This window comes from Giraffa tippelskirchi, chromosome 14, assembly GCF_054371585.1.
Source record: "Giraffa tippelskirchi isolate mGirTip1 chromosome 14, T2T-mGirTip1v1.2.pri, whole genome shotgun sequence".
NCBI lineage: Eukaryota > Metazoa > Chordata > Mammalia > Artiodactyla > Giraffidae > Giraffa > Giraffa tippelskirchi.
The window spans coordinates 54,725,531-54,744,932 of NC_137288.1; the positions used below are offsets into that span (position 1 = coordinate 54,725,531).

At 49.4% G+C, this 19,402-nt stretch overlaps 2 protein-coding genes across 9 annotated transcripts in view; one reads left to right on the top strand and one right to left on the bottom strand.

Annotated features, from left to right (window-relative positions):
- Positions 1-3,568, top strand: part of GNAL (G protein subunit alpha L) — an 84,811-nt gene extending 81,243 nt beyond the window's left edge. For all 3 annotated transcript variants that reach the window (XM_081561687.1, XM_081561688.1, XM_081561689.1), the window contains one exon: positions 13-3,568. In XM_081561687.1, coding sequence (XP_081417813.1) covers positions 13-159 — 147 coding nt within the window. In that variant the 3' untranslated portion in view covers positions 160-3,568. The remainder of the gene's footprint in view (positions 1-12) is intronic.
- Positions 2,051-19,337, bottom strand: MPPE1 (metallophosphoesterase 1). 6 transcript variants are annotated; one of them, XM_081561681.1, is made up of 13 exons: positions 19,068-19,337; positions 18,676-18,738; positions 16,176-16,294; positions 12,923-13,056; positions 11,777-12,159; positions 11,243-11,351; positions 5,947-6,050; positions 5,334-5,408; positions 4,562-4,670; positions 4,391-4,456; positions 4,182-4,304; positions 3,559-3,699; positions 2,051-2,644 (listed from the first exon to the last, which is right to left on the bottom strand). In XM_081561681.1, exons 4-13 carry the CDS (start codon positions 12,959-12,961, stop codon positions 2,462-2,464), a joined length of 1,332 nt encoding a protein of 443 aa, XP_081417807.1. In that variant the 5' UTR covers positions 12,962-13,056; positions 16,176-16,294; positions 18,676-18,738; positions 19,068-19,337; the 3' UTR covers positions 2,051-2,461. The 6 variants fall into 6 exon arrangements, with proteins under 6 accessions (XP_081417807.1, XP_081417809.1, XP_081417808.1 ...); XM_081561683.1 differs by lacking the exon at positions 12,923-13,056 and having other exon boundaries at positions 16,200-16,294; XM_081561682.1 differs by lacking the exon at positions 12,923-13,056.
- Between the last annotated feature and the right edge of the window lie 65 nt (positions 19,338-19,402).

The following is a 19,402-nucleotide window of genomic DNA, read 5'->3' on the forward strand; positions in this document are numbered from 1 at the left end:
GTGTCCCCACAGCGCATCAGCACGGCCACCGGCGATGGCAAGCACTACTGCTACCCTCACTTCACGTGCGCCGTGGACACGGAGAACATCCGCCGCGTCTTCAACGACTGCAGGGACATCATCCAGCGGATGCACCTCAAGCAGTACGAGCTCCTGTGAGCCCCCCCGCCCCCCGCTGCCCCGCCCCGCCCTGCCCCCCATCCCAGGCCCACCAGGTGCAACTCAAGGAGTCCTGTTCATCCGCCCTGGGGCTGTCTGCGGGGCTCTCGTGACCACTGGGCCCCCAGCCACCTCTGTCCCCTCCCTCCTCCCCCAACCCTGGTCTGTGTAGGGGTGGGGGCCCCCTGACTCGTGGAGAACTTGGAAGATGGGGAGACACACTAGCTCAGGCCTGACTGGGGGTCACCTTTCTGACCCAATGGGCCCGACTCAGGGGAGACCCCGAGCCGCAGTGGGGTTCAGTTCCATCTCCAGGGGAGGCCAGCCTCAGCCTTGTTGCTGGAGCCCCTTGACCTTCCACGTGTCAGCAGAAAGCCCCAACTCGCTGGGGCCACATTCCTCAAGTTCACGAGTCCCATCCACTGTGGTCCCCCAGACTCCACTGCTGTGGCAGTGCCTCCTTTAATAGGTTCTTCCTGTTGCTGTTTTATTGCTGGTTTATTACACTGTACAGATCACAAGATGTAATATTATTTTGATAACTAACTACTCAAGGAAAATCCCTATAGATCTTCGTGCCTTGACTGTGGCTCTCCCTGTAAAGAAACGAGTTTCTGTTGTGCTGAACAGTCGTCCTCATCACTGCACTTGCTTTGAGGAAGAGAACAAATGGTGTATGTAGAGCTTAGGGGTTTATCAGGCTGGTACTCTTTATAATACTTGTTGATCAATAGATATGTATATATACGTTTATATAAATATTTTAAGTGACACACAGTAATCCTCCACCTCTCACAGAATGCCACGCCCACATCAAAAGCCTCTTGTTCCGGGAACCAGGGACATTTTTCTATCCAGAAAACATGTTTCTCCATTATCTGGCTATTTAAAGACTTTTTCAAGGCCACCTGTTCCCTTAGTCCAAGTCTCTGAACCACTTCCTTGAGCACAGGTCCCATCATAAACAAACAGCAAGGAAAAGACAAGGGTTTCAGGCTGTGTCTGGCCTAGGGGGAGTTAAAGGACAGACTCTTGATTTGCCTTTTGAAGAAAAAACACGACAAAACCTTTATTTGAAACATGAATACAGCTGTTCCTCAACTCTGAAAGATCTGCAAATGCAGCCTTGTGAGCTCCATCCAGTACAAGACCTCAAAAGCCGGCCTCGTCTGTCCACCGCCCCGAGGCTGGTGCTCTCAGGTCAGGGATAACCTGTTAAAACCGTCTGAGGTCATATCTCAATGACATGGATGCCGACATTAACTTCTATTTCGTCTTCATGGTCTTTAATGTTTTAAAGTTTACTCTCTAAAGCAGCATCTTACAATCTTTTGTAAACTCATCCACATTTACATACTAGTTTTCCATGAAATAAAGGATGACAGCTCTACAGACAGTGCACCATCACACATTTTCAATCATCATCACTGAATTTGGGCTCCTGCCATCCTTGTTCCATAAAACTCTCAGATGAACTGAGACTTACAAAGGGGAAACAATCTTCAGTTTCCATTGCATTTTCACAGTACAACATGAAGAGAATCTGAAGAGCTACAGCCCCAATATATACCCAAAAGAATGAAACTGTGTATTTTTTATGAATTATAATTCAACAATTCCCCTGTAACTAAACTTCCTATTTAGAAGTCCGACTGAAGAGCTAGATTCTCCAAAACAAACACACAGAGATTTTATGAGGCTTAAAATTACCATGGCATATTTATTTTTAAATACCAAAAGCCTCTTCCTGGTCCATTTTTTCGAGTTTCTTTTGATACTGACAGGCATTCAATTCAGATTTAACAACTTGGAGAGGAAATTACACTCATCTAAAAATCTGATTCCATTAATTTAGCACAGAAATAAAGAAGTCTGTGAGAACAATATATTCTTGCTTGTAGCATCTGTATTTTATTTTAAGCACACGACTTTATAAAACAGAAACTTGAGAACATTCACAGGAGGACAGACGCAGACCCCACATATGTGTACAGCTGGCCCTCTGTCCTGGGGAAGGGAGGCTGTCCAGTGCATGCCAGTGATCACACACAGCTTCTACACACTGTACAGAGTCTCTGATAACACACACACTTGATAAACGAGCAAACAGACCCGGTGTAGAGACAGGTCCCATTTCTGCAGCCTGGGAACACCACTGATCCTGCAGGGCCTGACACACATGATCCGGAACCCAGGAGTGGTGCCCATGGCCCACTGTAGTCTCATCGTCCATGAGCACCGCCCAAAGTTTATTTTCTTTGGCTTTGGGACTTACTACTGCCAAGAGCAAGTCTCCTGCTACTCACATGGTCTTAAATTTTCTGAGCACCCTCCAACCAAAATGAAAAGGTGCAGCCACAAGCCCAGTGGGGACTAAAGTGATGACCATGAGGCACCCGGCTGCCACACAGTATGTGGTCAGAATCATGTCCTCACGCGGCAGGTAGCACTTGGCGAGGGCGTAGTCCATGGGCGTGATGCTGCCCTGGGGAGCAAGCAAGACCATCAGCTTCCCGGATGGCACCAACCCGCACACACGACCAAGGGAGTGAGCCGCTGGGCCCAACGAATCTGAGACCAAGGACACTGCAGGCCACACTGCCCCCATCCCACATGCTGGGTCCCCGGGGCTGAGTGCACATGGCCCGGGAGCTGATCCCCCACTGAATCTAGCACCTAGCACAGGGTGGGGAGGTCCTCTAAACCCAGAGGCCATGCAGGAGAGGATTCAGAGAGGCCTGGAGACTTAGATCAGTGGTCATCCAGGAACAAACAGGACACAGCTGTTTATCATGCCACTTGATGCTGAAGTAAGCAATCTATTACTTAGAAATGCACGTGTGTGGGGCATTTCAATGGGCCTTTTTTTTCTTTTGGTAGACATTTTTGCTGTGTGCAATGATGGTAGGGAACATTTATTTACTTTGAATTTGAAAGCAGGAGGTTTTCCCCATCCTGTTATTAAGAAAAAACTCCTGATGTGAAAGCACTGTAACCTGGACATGGACTCAGGGCTCAAAGAAAGGAACTGAAGCTTCAGGTCGTCACTAACGTCCCTGACAAACGTGCAAGACCCGCAGCATCTGTCTGTCAGCACAAATAGGCGTGTGTGGAAAATAAGACAGGATGACCCTGTCTCCTTAGAAACCAGAAGGCAGAGCTCCTGGGGCACTGCTGTCCTTGCCGGACGAGACGCCATGAGATGGTCCCCTCACCACCCTGCCAGAAACAACTGTCCCCAGAGAGGGGTTCACGCTGCTGGGTGTGCTGGGAGGGATGTGGTTACAGCTTCTGTGTGTTTTCACAGATTGCGGCAATTCATGCTGCAATTCAGTAGGTGATCACTGTGTTGATTTAAATACTATGGAAGCTTTAAGACAAAAATAAACATTCACATACCATGATGAAACTGGGGTTGTTTCTGTTCCTCCAACTGAAAGATGGCACACTGACCTCCAGGACGCCTGCCCCGTGCTGGACCTCGCAGGCGCTGTGCGTGTGGCCGCTGAGCACCAGGCGTGGCCGCAGCCACCACAGCAGCTGTGGTGAGAGTGGAGGCAGTGAGAGGTCGCCAGGGTCTGGGGACACACACACCCAGCTCCCTATCCCCTCAAGTCCTTCAGTCTGTTCAGACTCCATCAAAAAGTAAGCCCAGGCTCTCAGGAAGAATCTATTTTTCCATCCCAGATTGCATGGTTTTAATTATATTTTCTTTTTTATAAATGTTAATAAGTCCATTTCATAAATGTATATCTTGTTTTATGTATTTCATACACCACACAGTATATAAATATTTGTGTGTATATATTTAGGGAGGACATTCTAATTAAGTCTTAAAGACTTTACTCTTCAGTCTCATTCACTGTCCTAGATACATGTTGGTGGGAAACAGAATAAACAAGAGCTGAGACTATCATCACCCAGATCTTAGGAACAGGAGTGGGTTTCCCAGCAGGGAAAGAGGATGAAACGCCTGTGTAGGCGCCACCTGCCCCACCCTGCATCCCCACGTCCCCACACACCTTCCGCGAGACCTCCTGGGACAGCACGTCATAGCGCTCCTTGAAGGGGGTGTACTTCTCATCGAGGGGTGCCGCGTCCTCCCCAGAGCAGTTGGCATCGTTTCTCCGGTAAAGTGGGAAGTGCTGTCCAGACCAGAGAGGGGTCAGGGGACTGTGAGACCCTGCGCTTCCCCCACACACTCGCAGGCCAGCAGGTGGGGACCCCTCACCTGTAGCAGGACGGGGGCCGAGGCCGGCAGCCGCTGCCTATCTCCACACCCGTGGGGGCGATGCTCCTGCAGGTCAGAGGCCAGGCCCTTCACTCACTGGACGGTGGGAGGGAGGGGGAAGTGGGGATGGCTGTGCCCCCAGAGTCGGGCAGGGGTTGGGGGATACCCTACCTCCCGGGAGCAGTTAAGCCAGTGAGAGATTTCCAGGAGCTCAGCCTCTGCCCTGGAGCAGATGTCACAGCCGTCCCCTTCCAGCGCGACACTGTTGACCATCACGAAACTGCGGAGAGGCAGGAGGTCAAGCCATGGGCACTGGCGCTGTCTGCAGGCACCTGTCCTCTGGGACCCGGGAGCTGCACCCCACAGAGAAGAGATCCCAGTCCTGCTGCAATGTGCCGGCAGGTGCAGATGATGCTAAGAGGACAAGACAGCATCTCTGGGAGTCGAATCCAAGACGGGAAAGGCTTTCCACCCTGAACTAGTAAGAGGCCCCAGGTGACCACTACACTCAGCACTTGACCTTGTGTCCCTGGGCCTGGGATGTAAGGTGGGGAGATGACGGCCACCCACAGCCCTGGCTCCCTGTGGGGGTGACATGGAATAAGACATCAGATCAGAGCCTAAGACCAGGTGGGGTGGGGTGGGGGGGCAGGCGGGGAGGGGGGCCTGCAAAGCTAACTGGGCCAAGGAGCTCACACCCAGATGACAGCACGTCAGCTGAGGTGCCCTGGCGCCTCCTCCCTCAGGGACATTGTCACAGTCCGTTAAATGTGCCATCATGTCCTGCACACATGTCCACTGGCCACAAAGAGGTGCCTGGAGTTTCAAGAATTCAGAGGTCAGGAGTTGATTAACCCCATGATCTAGAAGACGACCATCGTGTTTACACTTTCTTAAGTCACATTCTAGGGGTCTTCGTGAAGAATTCACAGATAATACTCACTTAATTCCTTTCCAAGAAAACAGCCGTTCAGGGTTGAAAACTTTCTCAAATCGTTTTATTCTGTATGTGTCCATCCTCCAATCAATTGTGAAAAGAAATATTTTTCAGAACAAGTCATTCTTAAAACATCCTAATTATCAAGAACACAGAAAAAATAACATCCAAGACCTGAAGGCCCAACCAGCACATTCTGAGCTCCCACTCGCCCTGGGTAAGCAGGGTGCTGCCACCACTGTCCGGCCTGGGGCCTGGAGTCGAGAGTCTGGGGCCCAAGGTGATCGACTTCATCCCCAGAGCTCTAGCTCCCTCACTGGTAGAGTGGGTATAGCAACAAAAATAACAGGTAAAGAAAGAGACTGAATGTACGGAAGCGCTGTGCTCACAACAGGCCGGCACCATGTGAACATCAGCTATTAAAGCCCAAATCATCTTATTTTCTGATTCCCAAAGAAAATGGGTCACAAAACATTAAGTTCAAACGAGAACCACTCTGGGGCACATACAGTTCGTTGGTGGGACTGGCAAGTGATGTGCAGGAGCTCCCAGCACCTGACCCCACAGGCAAGGCCCCCCTGGGCTGGGCAGGGGGAAGGTGCCTCCGCTGACGACTCACTGGTAGTGGAAGCCGATGTCATGGTTGCCAGCCACGACCCGCAGCTGCACGTGGGGCGGGTGTCGGAACACCTTCCAGAAGCGCCCCACGTCGTCTGCCCAGGCCTGCGGAGAGAAGCACACAGTTCAGCCTGGGGGACTGCCCTGCCAGGTTGTGAGGGTGGGAAGGTCACTCCCTGCTGGGATCAGGAGTCCATAAAGCCAATGTACAGAATTTCTACCATTCTTTTCCCAAGACAAACCTAAGTATTTAACCTGCTGCCAAGTTTGAATGAAACAGTGTATCTCCCCAAACCATCCTCTTCACACATTCGCTACTTCAATGGCACCTGACAGCCACGCACAGACCCCAAGCTGAGGATCCCCTCAGATCAGGACATGTCCTAAAAACGAGGTCAGGGGCGGCAGCCGAGAGGAGCTACCCCACGCCCGAGGTCAGGGGCAGCGGCCAAGAGGAGCTACCCCACGTCCAAGGAGCGGCGGTTGCGCAGGCACAGGAGGGCTGAGAGGAGTCACCCCACATTCAAGGTCAGAAGGGGTGGCCGTGAGGAGATACCCCTTGTCCAAGGTAAGGAGCAGCGGCTGCACTTTGCTGTAGCAGCCATGAAGAGATACCCCACGTACAAGGTAATAGAAACCCAAGTAAGACGGTAGGTGTTGCGAGAGGGCATCAGAGGGCAGACACACTGAAACCATAATCACAGAAAACTAGCCAATCCGATCACATGGACCACAGCCTTGTCTAACTCAATGAAACTAAGACATGCCGTGTGGGGCCACTCAAGACGGATGGGTCATGGTGGAGAGGTCTGACAGAATGTGGTCCACTGGAGAAGGGAATGGCAAACCAGTATTCTTGCCTTCAGAACCCCATGAACAGTATGAAAAGGCAAAAAGATAGGACACTGAAAAGGAACTCCCAGGTCGGTAGGTGCCCAATATGCTACTGGAGATCAGTGGAGAAATAATTCCAGAAAGAATAAAGGGATGGAGCCAAAGCAAAAACAATACCCCCCTGTGGATGTGACTGTTGATAGAAGCAAGGTCTGATGCTGTAAAGAGCAATATTGCATAGGAACCTGGAATGTCAGGTCCATGAATCAAGGCAAATTGGAAGTGGTCAAACAGGAGATGGTGAGAGTGAACGTCAACATTTTAGGAATCAGCGAACTAAAATGGACTGGAATGGGTGCATTCAACTCAGATGACTATTCTATCTACTACTGTGGGCAGGAATCCCTTAGAAGAAATAGAGTAGCCATCATGGTCAACAAGAGTCCAAAATGAGGTACGTGGATGCAATCTCAAAAACGACAGAATGATTTCTGTTCATTTCCAAGGCAAACCATTCAATATCACAGTAATCCAAGCCTATGCCCCAAACAGTAACGTTGAAGAAGCTGAAGTTGAACGGTTCTATGAAGACCTACAAGACCTTTTAGAACTAACACCCAAAAAAGATGTCCTTTTCATTATAGGGGACTGGAATGCAAAAGGAGAAAGTCAAGAAACACCCGGAGTAACAGGCAAATTTGGCCTTGGAATACAGAATGAAACAGGGCAAAGGCTAATAGTTTTGCCAAAAGAACGCACTGGTCATAGCAAACACCCTCTTCCAACAACACAAGAGAAGACTCTACACATGGACATCACCAGATGGTCAACACTGAAATCAGATTGATTATAGTCTTTGCAGCCAAAGATGAAGAAGCTCTATACAGCCAGCAAAAACAAGACCAGGAGCTGACTGTGGCTCAGATCATGAACTGCTTATTGCCAAATTCAGACTTAAATTGAAGAAAGTAGGGAAAACCACTAGACCATTCAGGTATGACCTAAATCAAATCCCTTATGATTATACAGTGGAAGTGACAAATAGATTTAAGGGACTAGATCTGATAGACAGAGTGCCTGATGAACTATGGACAGAGGTTTGTGACATTGTACAGGAGACAGGGATCAAGACCATCCCCATGGAAAAGAAATGCAAAAAAGCAAAATGGCTGTCTGAGGAGGCCTTACAAATAGCTGGGAAAAGAAGAGAAGCGAAAAGCAAAGGAGAAAAGGAAAGATATTCCCATCTGAATGCAAAGTTCCAAAGAATAGCAAGGAGAGATAAGAAAGCCTTCCTCAGCGATCAATGCAAAGAAATAGAGGAAAACAACAGAATGGGAAAGACTAGAAATCTCTGTAAGAAAATTAGAGATACCAAGGGAACATTTCATGCAAAGATGGGCTCGATAAAGGACAGAAATGATATGGACCTAACAGAAGCAGAAGATATTAAGAAGAGGTGGCAAGAATACACAGAAGACATGTACAAAAAAGATCTTCACGACACAGATAATCACGATGGTGTGACCACTCACCTAGAGTCAGACATCCTGGAATGTGAAGTCAAGTGGGCCTTAGAAAGCATCACTAGGAACAAAGCTACTGGAGGTGATGGAATTCCAGTTGAGCTATTTCAAATCCTGAAAGATGATGCTGTGAAAGTGCTGCACTCAATACGCCAGCAAATTTGGAAAACTCAGCAGTGGCCACAGGACTAGAAAAGGTCAGTTTTCATCCCAATCCCAAAGAAAAGCAATGCCAAAGAATGCTCAAACTACCACAAAATTGCACTCATCTCACATGCTAGTAAAGTAATGCTCAAAATTCTCCAAGCCAGGCTTCAGCAATACGTGAACCGTGAACTTCCAGATGTTCAAGGTGGATTTAGAAAAGGCAGAGGAACCAGAGATCAAATTGCCAACATCCATTGGATCATCAAAAAAGCAAGAGAGTTCCAGAAAAACATCTATTTCTGCTTTATTGACTATGCCAAAGCCTTTGACTGTGTGGATCACAATAAACTGTGGAAAATTCTGAAAGAGATGGGAATACCAGACCACCTGACCTGCCTCTTGAGAAATCTGTATGCAGGTCAGGAAGCAACAGTTAGAACTGGACATGGAACAACAGACTAGTTTCAAATAGGAAAAGGAGTATGTCAAGGCTGTATATTGTCACCCTGCTTATTTAACTTATATGCAGAGTATATCATGAGAAATGCTGGGCTGGAAGAAGCACAAGCTGGAATCAAGATGCCAGGAGAAATATCAATAACCTCAGATATTCAGATGACACCACCCTTATGGTAGAAAGTGAAGAAGAAGTAAAGAGCCTCTTGATGAAAGTGAAAGAGGAGAGTGAAAAAGTTGGCTTAAAGCTCAACATTCAGATAACTAAGATCATGGCATCTGGTCCCATCACTTCATGGGAAACAGATGGGGAAACAGTGGAAACAGTGTCAGACTTTATTTTTTTGGGCTCCAAAATCACTGCAGATGATGATTGCGGCCATGAAATTAAAAGACGCTTACTCCTTGGAAGGAAAGTTATGACCAACCTAGATAGCATATTAAAAACCAGAGACATTACTTTGTCAACAAAGGTCGATCTAGTCAAGGCTATGGTTTATCCAGTAGTCATGTATGGATGTGAGAGTTGGGCAGTGAAGAAAGCTGAGCACCAAAGAATTGATGCTTTTGAACTGTGGTGTTGGAGAAGACTCTTGAGAGTCCCTTGGACTGCAAGGAGATCCAACCAGTCCATCCTAAAGGAGATCAATCCTGGGTGTTCATTGGAAGGACTGATGTTGAAGCCGAAACTCCAATACTTTGGGCACCTCATGCGAAGATTTGACTCATTGGAAAAGACCCTGATGCTGAGAAGGATTGGGGGCAGGAGGAGAAGGGAATGACAGAGGATGAGATGGCTGGATGGCATCACGGACTCGATGGACATGAGTTTGGGTAAACTCTAGGAGTTGGTGATGGGCAGGGAGGCCTGGTGTGCTGTGATTCATGGGGTCACAAAGAGTCTGACACAACTGAGCGACTGAACTGAACTGAACTGAGGGAAATAAGCCGGACAAATTCCTTCAGTACTTTACAAAGACTTTAACAAATAATACTTAAAATTAGAATACCATAAAATTAGAAAAATATAACATGTTCTCCTTAATTTTCTAAAGCAGCATTTATATCCAAGCTCACTTTACAACCAGTTGCTTTTTACACACAGCGTTTCCCTGGTTTCACAATTAGTTCTGGACTAGATGAAACCAGTGACTCGGGGCAGAAGGAGAAGTGGGCAACAGAGGATGAGATGGTTGGATGGCATCACCGACTCAATGGACATGAGTTTGATCAAACTCTGGGAGATGGGGAAGGACAGGGAAGCCTGATATGCTGCAGTCCGTGGGTCACAGAGAGTCGGACACAACTTAGTGACGGAAGCACAACAACCAACACTGCAACCCCATGACCAGGGGTTCCCATCAGATCTGAACCAGGACTTTCTTTGTACAGCATTTGAAGTGTCCCAGTAAATTTCAATTAATTTTTTAAAATATCTTCCAAAACCATCTGGAAGATATTTTAAAAAATTAACTGAAATTTTTTTAAAAAATATCTTCCAAAACCATCAGGTTTCCCTGATAGGTCAGTTGGTAAAGAATCCACCTGCAATGAAGAAGACCCCGGTTCGATTCCTGGGTTGGGAAGATCCACTGCAAAAGGGATAGGCTACCCACTCCAGTATTCTTGGGCTTCCCTTGTGGCTCAGCTGGTAAACAATTTGCCTGCAATGTGAGAGACCTGGGTTCTATCCCTGGGTTGGGAAGATCACTGGAGAAGAGAAAGGCTACCCACTCCAGTATTCTGGCCTGAAGAATTTCATGGACTGTATAGTCCATGGGGTCACAAAGAATCGGACACGACTGAGCAACTTTCACTTTTCAAACCATCAGTGACTGAACATTTTTAACTAAGTAGCAAGAATGGTGCTTTTCTTTCCCCCATTAATCCCAAGAATGCAGTAAGCCAAGCGTTCTGCCAGCCAAGGTGAGAACAGCCTTGCACTCTGGTTCCTGGAAAGCTCACAGCACCTGGTCTCACCCCTGAGGGCAGAGGGACCTCCCACCAGCAACCCCCCCCAACTCCCTCAGAAAAAGGCCATGACCTCCTAGGCAGCACAGCCTCGTAAGTGTTAAGTCAAACCACACTTCAGCGTGCATCCTGAACTCTGGGGACGATCCAGACACTTCCCTCCTGCGGACTTCCCTTCCAAGAGGGTCGTGGGAAGCATCTGCCAACCTTCATAGATGTCTCCTACAAACAGGACCCGGGACCGGCGGGGAGATGGAGCCTACGACTGCAGACACTGGAGCCCCGGTGCCCAGTGCCAGGACTCCGCATGCCCTGGGCTCCCTGGACCTCAGTGCAGCCCCAGACACGGGAGTGTATGTCCACCTCGGGGGAGCTCCACTTCCCCTCGTCGAAGATGTCCCCCAGGATGAAGACGACTTCTGGCTGCAGCAGCCACAATGCTGTCTGGAAGGCTCGCTCCATCTGCCACTCCCTGGAGACCAAGAGGAAAGGAGGGGTGGGTGTGTTCCAGCTCTTGTCTTCCTCACACCTCCCGGGGTTTAAAGCTCTGAGAGGAAATACAGTAGCTCTGCCTTCATCTGTCCGGCCTCCCTCACCCCCGCCTGGGGATGTCCCAGTGGTCCAGGACACTCCACCCACCCCAGGAGTAAGGCCTGTTCAGGGAGGCACAAGGGCAGCCAGGGTGACAAGAAGGGGTCGGAGACAGGGCCACCGGGGCAGGAGGCGCCCCCATCAACCCTCTGGTGGCATCACCCACAAAGGTCAAAGGGTGGAAGCGACCCAGTGCCCATGTGCACTTGAGGTGGTGGAGACAGAAACAGATGGGGGACCATGAGACCCCACCTGTGGGAAGAGGCCTACAGACCTGCAGAAAACTCTGAATTTGGACCAAGTTACCTCCGTAATTTGTCTAGCCAGTGGCCTCTCACGGCCCCGAGCAGGTGGGTGTCAGCCAAGAACATGGCCCTGAGCACAGGCTCAGGGGCCTCGGGGGCCCCAAGGGCGCCGGCACCTTCAGGAGTTTTCAGCTCGGGCCAGCTGCACCGGAAGATGACGAGGTAGTAGATCAGAAATTCACAGAAGAGAAGCGTGGCAAAGACGGCGGCCGAGAGCTTCAGCAGCAAGAAGCCCCTTAGCTTCAACAAACGGAGGCACTGCCCCCTGGCCCCTAGCCGCCTTGAGGCCATATCTCTGCCCAGGGGTGCTGGCAGCCAGAGACTTTCCATGAGGAAGCCAGGCTTCTGGCCAGGTGCGGTGGCGTCCGCGTCTCCGCTGTGTACCTGCAGGGAAGGGAAGGACCGGGTTATGTGTCTCCCTTGAGGAGCCACCGTCAGGCACTGCCACTAAGAACCAGTGACTTCCAGACCCTGTCACCTTCCCAGACTCTCTGTCCTGTACTTTCACAAGGACAACCCGTCATGGCTCCGTACGAGGTCTCTACATCTGCAAGGGCCAGAGGAGCTACTAGAATGGTTCTCCAAACAAGAAGACAGTCTTATCACTATTTTAATGTCATTTGGTTTTCCTGGGGGCTCAGACAGTAAAGAATCCACCTGCAATGCAAGAGATCTGGGTTCCATCCCTGGGTTGGGAAGATCCCCTGGAGAAGAGAATCGCAACCCACTCCAGTATTCTTGCCTAGAGAATCCCATGGACAGAGGAGCCTGGCGGGCTACAGTCCACAAGGTCACAGAGTCAGACAGGACTGAGCAACTAACACTTTTACTTTCAGAAGTCATCTGATGGAAGGATGTTTGTTAAGGTCAGAGAAAAAAACAGGAAAAGTCAACAATTAACAAGTAAGTGCCAATTCCAGGACTCCTCACCACCCACCTCCACAAAAATCAACAGGCTGTATGTAGCCCCCTATAGGGTGTTGCCTTTGGTGTGAATTCACCACTTCTCTACACAGGTTTTCCACAAAAGAAGTGGATGTTCACAGGCGAGGTGTCCCCTCGCTGGCTCAGAGCCAGGGTTGGACGGAGCCACAGCCATGAATTCTGCGTTAGGATTACACATGTGTCCACAAACACGATTTTTCACCTGCACATCAGCCTTATGCTCTGGACGACCCTCCTTCATGAGACATTAATGTGCAACGGTTTCTCTTCAGGAGCCTTTCAAACATTCAGATTCACCTTCATTGTAGATGAGCTTTGCATCCACTTTTGACACATCTGAAGTGAAGGCCAACACAAGGGGGGCTTGAGGGGGGCTCTGAGAGCTGGTCCTCCATGGAAGGGTCCTACACTGATGGTCAAGACAAGGATCCTGCACGTGGTGACCTGGGGGCCACAGAGAGCTCAGACACAGGAGATGCCCCAAAAGTCTGGGGGGGGCAGGGGGTGCTAGGCTGTGGATACACTGACCACGGGTCCTAACTGAGCCAATAAATGCAGAAAAACCTTTCTGGGAAGGCGATTTTCCAGGATGACCTAGGAACCTGCATATGGTTGACACCAAGGGGACCAGGACACATTCTTTCAGGGCCTAAATCAATCTCCACTAAGTCCAGCTTGCAGAATGGTCCCCCTGGACCAGTAAAAGCCCAGCTTGCTCCACAGCAGTGTTCATAACACACAGCCACCAAGACACAGAAAACTGCACAACCTCACCTAAAAACAAATAAGGCAGCCAACAGGAATTTGCTGTATGTCTCAGGAAACTCAAACAGGGGCTCTGTATCAACCTAGAGGGGTGGGATGGGGAGGGAGATAGGAGGGAGGTTCAAAAGGGAGAGGATATATGTATACCTACGGCTGGTTCATGTTGAGGTTTGACAGAAAACAACAAAATTCTGTAAAGCAATTATCCTTCAAATAAAAAATAACTAAAAAAAAAAGGGCAAAGAAAAAATAAATGAAAGGCATCTTCTCTCACTGCCCATCTTCTCTCAAAAGGCCTAGAATATCCTACAATCCTGAAAGCTAAGGCCCAGCAGCAGCTGAAACTTTCGACGACCTGACGTCCCACGAGAACTGGGAGGAAGGGAGCCCATCCCTGCGGCCGCTGCTCTGTGCTTCCCCATTTCCCAGCGAAGAACCCTGAAAGACAAGTCGAGTGGCTCCTCCACGCCCACTGCTCCGTCATGGAACCCTGCTCCCAGCAGGCGTGGTGGGGACAGACCTCGGAGCACAGAGAGGCGACACCCCAGCTGCTCAGCTGGGCAGTGGACACAAGAGCGGTGTGGGACACAGGAGAGGGGGGACACAGGCGTGGGGAGGACAGGAGCAGGAGGACATAGGGTTTGCCATTGGGCACCACACACAGCTGTCAGCTTAGATAAGGGCCCAGGGCCCTGCCCTTCCCCAGGCGTTTTCTTTCCTCCATAAAGAGCCCTTCAGCCAGAGGACTTAGAGGGAAGGAGGGAGAAAGGGAGGAAGGAGGGGCAGCAGGCCAGCCTGCTGGTACTGAGACACGTCTTCTCAAGAACACCCTAAGGCCACATGAACCTGGTACAGTGTGATCACTGAAAAATACACAGAACTCCCCATAACAGAGAAACCATATTTGACAACTTCTGACACTGAATCCTTCCAACAAGATTCCTTTTCCTCAAATCTTGGAAACGGCTCTTCCTCTTTCCAAAACTCACTGTACCTTCCATCAAAGTCAAGTTCCCCTCACTGTCTTCAATGTCATGGCCACAGCTCACCCTCTTCACCTTCTGAAGTGAAGGCAGTGTTTCTAGGGCTGATGGGGTGTGGGAACCGGGCTGGGCTCGACTCCAAGCCCCACACTAGGGGCCCGGACGTCACTCCCACCACAGCTGCTTCTGACAGCTCCCTGCTCTCACGGAGCCTACAGTCAGCCTCACCACCTCCTGGCCCAGTTGGAAGGAACCTGCGGCCATGGATGACCAGTCACTGCCCTGCAGCCAGCAGTGCTGGAAAGAGCAAGACCGAGCCGCCCTGGCTCCTCTTTGTGCTTCACCCTCCACCACACAGAGAGAGCTGCACTGACCTGTGAGAACTGACTGCAGCTCCGCTTGGGGTCCTCAGTGAGTCCCCGACCCCCTGGGCCTCACAGGGTCACAGTACCCACCCCCCACTGCTGCTTCAGACACTGACAGTATGTTCACAAAAGTGCTTTTTAAGGGGAAAAAAAAATCTTTCTATTGTTGATGGGAAAATTAACCAACAGTTCATCCAAGAAAGAAATGGAGAATTTTATTCGAGCCAGCCTGGCAGTCGGTCTTTTGCTTCTGAGCAAGGTGTCATACATCAAATGTCTCACTGACAGTTTACACAATGCAGACCTGCATGTACAACTGGTGGGTGGTGGGTCAGCAGGCCCCCTACAGGAAGAAGAAGGAAGCCCCTCTGTCAGGAGGGCTGGTCAGTGCAGGTGCAGGGCACACACTAAAGGGGGGAGGAGGCCCAAATGGGCAGAGAAAAATTTTATTTTGAGGTTTTTCTCGTCTTGCCATCAACTATGAATTTTATTTCATTCCCATGAGGCAGGCTTATCAGGATGAGATAAGAGTCAGGCTCACACCCTGAGGGAGTCCCTCCAGCTTGGTCAGAGGAACCAGCGGGTCCAAAGAAAGAAGGCCAGTGACCGGAGGGCCTAGGAGCCGTGGCCGCAGGGCTGACCCCACTTCTCCACCATTCACTGCGTAGTGCTTCTCACGTTTCACACCCAAAGCCCCAGATCCTTGACTCACTGAAAGTAAACCTCATGTTTTATCTCAACCGTAACAAAACCAATGATCTAAGATCCCCACAGAGGTTCAGAAACCAATAACTGAAGCCGCCCATCTGGCCAGGCAGGACAGTGACCACCTGTATGAATTACCTCACAACAGAGGTCCCGATAAGGATAAGGAAGAATTTGGGAAGGGACAAAAGGAGGGAGGAGATGCCAGTCCATAATACATCCCACCAACTTCCCAGAAGCCCTCGAGCTGGGATCAGCCTTGTCTGAGATGCCCTCAGCACTGGGAATTGGACCTAACGTGGGCCTAACAAGATGACTGTCCAGTGACGACCCAGAAAACTAACCCATCACCATAAACCCTGAGACTGGAAGCACACGGCGGAGCAGGTCTCCTGGGTTCCCTGACTCCACTGTCCTCCCACCGGGTGACCATTCCCGGTAAAGCCTTCTGCTTCATCAGTATGTGTCTCCTCAGACAATTCACTTCTGAGTGTTAGACAAGAGCCCACCCTCAGGCCTGGGAGAGGTTCCCCTTCTGTAACACAGCCACTGCCTTAACCACCAAGTACTACTGTCCCCTTCACGTCCAGGCGCTCAGAGGCGAATGCAGAGAAAATGTGTCCTTTTCTAGACTAACCTGGGTGGTGGGGATGTCTGGTACCTCCTCAGTGCCGCCTGGGCCCAGATGCAACTGACCCCTCCTGTCTACTCGACAAACATGTGGAAAAGACGTGCTTATCCATCTGTATCACCAGTCTGTAAAATGAGGAAGAGGGAGGTTAGGATAAAGACTATATTCTGTGTGTTGCTTTCTTGTGATAAATGATGAATAATTCTGTCTATATTAGGTTTCCTTTGCATTAGCAGGTTTGGGCTCAAAAAGCAAAATTAATAAAATGTTATTGTTTTCTGTCTCCATGTTCAATTTGTCAGTTTTACTAAGCTCATCAAATTTAACCCTACAGGAGAGCCATACAGGCTGCCATATAGGCTCCCACTACTGTGGAAAACAGTATGGTGGCTCCCCAAAAAAATTACAAGTAGAACTACCATATGATACAGCAAACACACTTCTGGGTACACAGTGGCTTTCAGTATATTCAAATTGTCCTGCAAACATCACCTCCATCCATTTCCAGAGCTTTTTCCTCTTCTCAGATGGAAACTCTACATCCATTAAGTAATAACTCTTAACACACCCAAATGCCCTGAAAGTGGAGACTCAGATATTTTTACCCCATGTTCACAGTAGCACAGTTCACAAGAGCCAAAATGTGGAAGCTACCCAAGGGACAACTGACAGATGAATCACGGATAAACAAAATGTTGCATAAACCTCTAATTATTAATGGAGTATCATTCAGCCCTTAAAAAAGGAAAGAAATTCTGAGCCAGACCATAACGTGGATGAACCCTGAGGACAGTATGCTGAAAGAAATAAGCCAGTCACAAACAACAAACGCTACATGAGGGCCAGGTACATGAGGGCCCTACAGCAGTCAGTCCCATAGATACAGAAGTGGGACGGTGGATGCCAGGGCACGGGATGGGGAGGACGGAGAGTTATTACATAATGGATGTGGAGTTTCTATCTGGGAAGAGGAAAAAGCTCTGGAAATGGATGGAGGTGATGGTTGCAGAACAATGTGAATGTACTGAAAGCCACTCAACTGTACACTTAAAAATGGTAAAATTTAGGAGATACCAGACCACCTGACCTGCCTCTTGAGAAATCTGTATGCAGGCCAAGAAGCAACAGTTAGAACTGGACATGGAACAATGGACTGGTTCCAAATCGAGAAATGAGTATTTCAAGGCTGTATATTGTCACCCTGCTTATTTATATGCAGAGTACTTCACGAGAAATGCTGGACTGGATGAAGCACAAGCTGGAATCAAGATTACCGGGAGAAATATCAATAACCTCAGATATGCAGATGACACCACCCTTATGGCAGAAAGTGAAGAACTAAAGAGCCTCTTGATGAAAGTGAAAGAGGAGAGTGAAAAAGTTGGCTTAAAACTCAACGTTCAGAAAACTAAGATCACAGCATCTGGTCCCATCACTTCATGGCAAATAGATGGGCAAACGGTGGAAACAGTGAGATACTTTATTTTGGGGGGCTCCAAAATCACTGCAGATGGTGACTGCAGCCGTGAAATTAAAAGACGCTTGCTCCTTGGAAGAAAAGTTATGACCAACCTAGACAGTATATGAAAAAGCAGAGACATTACTTTGCCAACAAAGGTCTGCCTAGTCAAAACTATGGTTTTTCCGGTAGTCATGTATGGATGTGAGAGTTGGACTATAAAGAAAAGTGAAGTGAAGTCGCTCAGTCGTGTCTGACTTTTTGCGACCCCATGGACCGTAGCCCACCAGGCTCCTCCATCCATGGGATTCTCCAGGCAAGAATACTGGAGTGGGTTGCCATTTCCTTCTCCAGGAGATCTTCCCGGCCCAGGGATTGAACCCAGGTCTCCTGCATTGGAGGCAGACATTTTAACCTCTGAGCCACCAGGGAAGCCACTATAAAGAAAGCTGAGCGCCAAAGAATTGATGGCTTTTGAACTGTGGTGTTGGAGAAGACTCTTGAGAGTCCCTTGGACTGCAGGGAGATCCAACCAGCTCATCCTAAAGGAAATCAGTCCTGAATACTCATTGGAAGGACTGATGCTGAAGCTGAAACTCCAATACTTTGGCTACCTGATGCCAAGAACTGATTCATTTGAAAAGAGCCAGATGCTGGGAAAGATTGAAGGCGGGAGGAGAAGGGGACAACAGAGGATGAGATGGCTGGTTGGGTGGCATCACCGACTCAATGGACATGAGTTTGAGTAAGCTCCGGGAGTTGGTGATGGACAGGGAGGCCTGGCCTGCTGCAATCCATGGGGTCGCAAAGAGTCCCGCACGACTGAGCAACTGAGCTGAACTGATGGAGATTTTGCCACAATTTTTTCAAAAAGAAGACAAACACATACACACAGAGGACCCTATAAGTTAACGATATCCTATAACAAAGGCTTTCTTTCTGATTTAAATTCAGTACTTTTATATTTTAAAAAAGGAAAAGTCTCCAGAAGTTGGATTTAGGGGAATATCACTGAGTCATTTTCACATTTTTTTTTCATTTTCTCACCTTTTAAAGAATGAGACTCCTTTAAAGGTTGACTTGTGCTTCCCCAAATCAGAGCGCCTTTACCTGAAATAAAACACAAACGTGTGTTTTATGGCTGAATAATCTTTCGTCAACTATTAGTAAAGCGGAAAATGCATCACTTTCTGGAGGGCACAGTGGCTGCCACCCCCTCGGACACCGAGGAGCCTGAGCCAGGCGGGATGTAAAATGCGCTGATAATCTAGCAGCTGATGACTCACATTACGTGATTGGTCAAGAACAGCTCCTTTAAGTTACAGTATAAGTATTTGCAGAAAAAGCGCATATACAACATCGTTCTGTGTTCCCCAACACTCAAAGAGTAGTAGCTGCCGTCGGTCACCGGGAGCAGAGTATTTCATGCACTGACTAACCTGCGTGAGGGTCGCGGCTCGCAGCGCCGGAACAGCAACGAACGGAAGCACAAAAGCGCGGCACGGAACCTGCTCCGCGGGCCGGTGGGCAGACACTGGGTCCCAGAGGCCCAGCCCCATGCCGGCCTCGGATCGCGGGCTCCACCAGGCGCTCAGTGCGCCTTCCTCACTCGGCCTCCAAAGGCCGCGTGCCGAGACCTGCCCGCGGGGCCACACTCACTCCGATCCAGACCCGCAGGCGGCGCGCGTCCGGCTACAGGCGCGCGGGGCGGGGCCCGAGCGCCGCTGGGCAGCGGGAGGGCGGGGCGCAGGGGCGGGGCGTGCGGGCGTAGCGG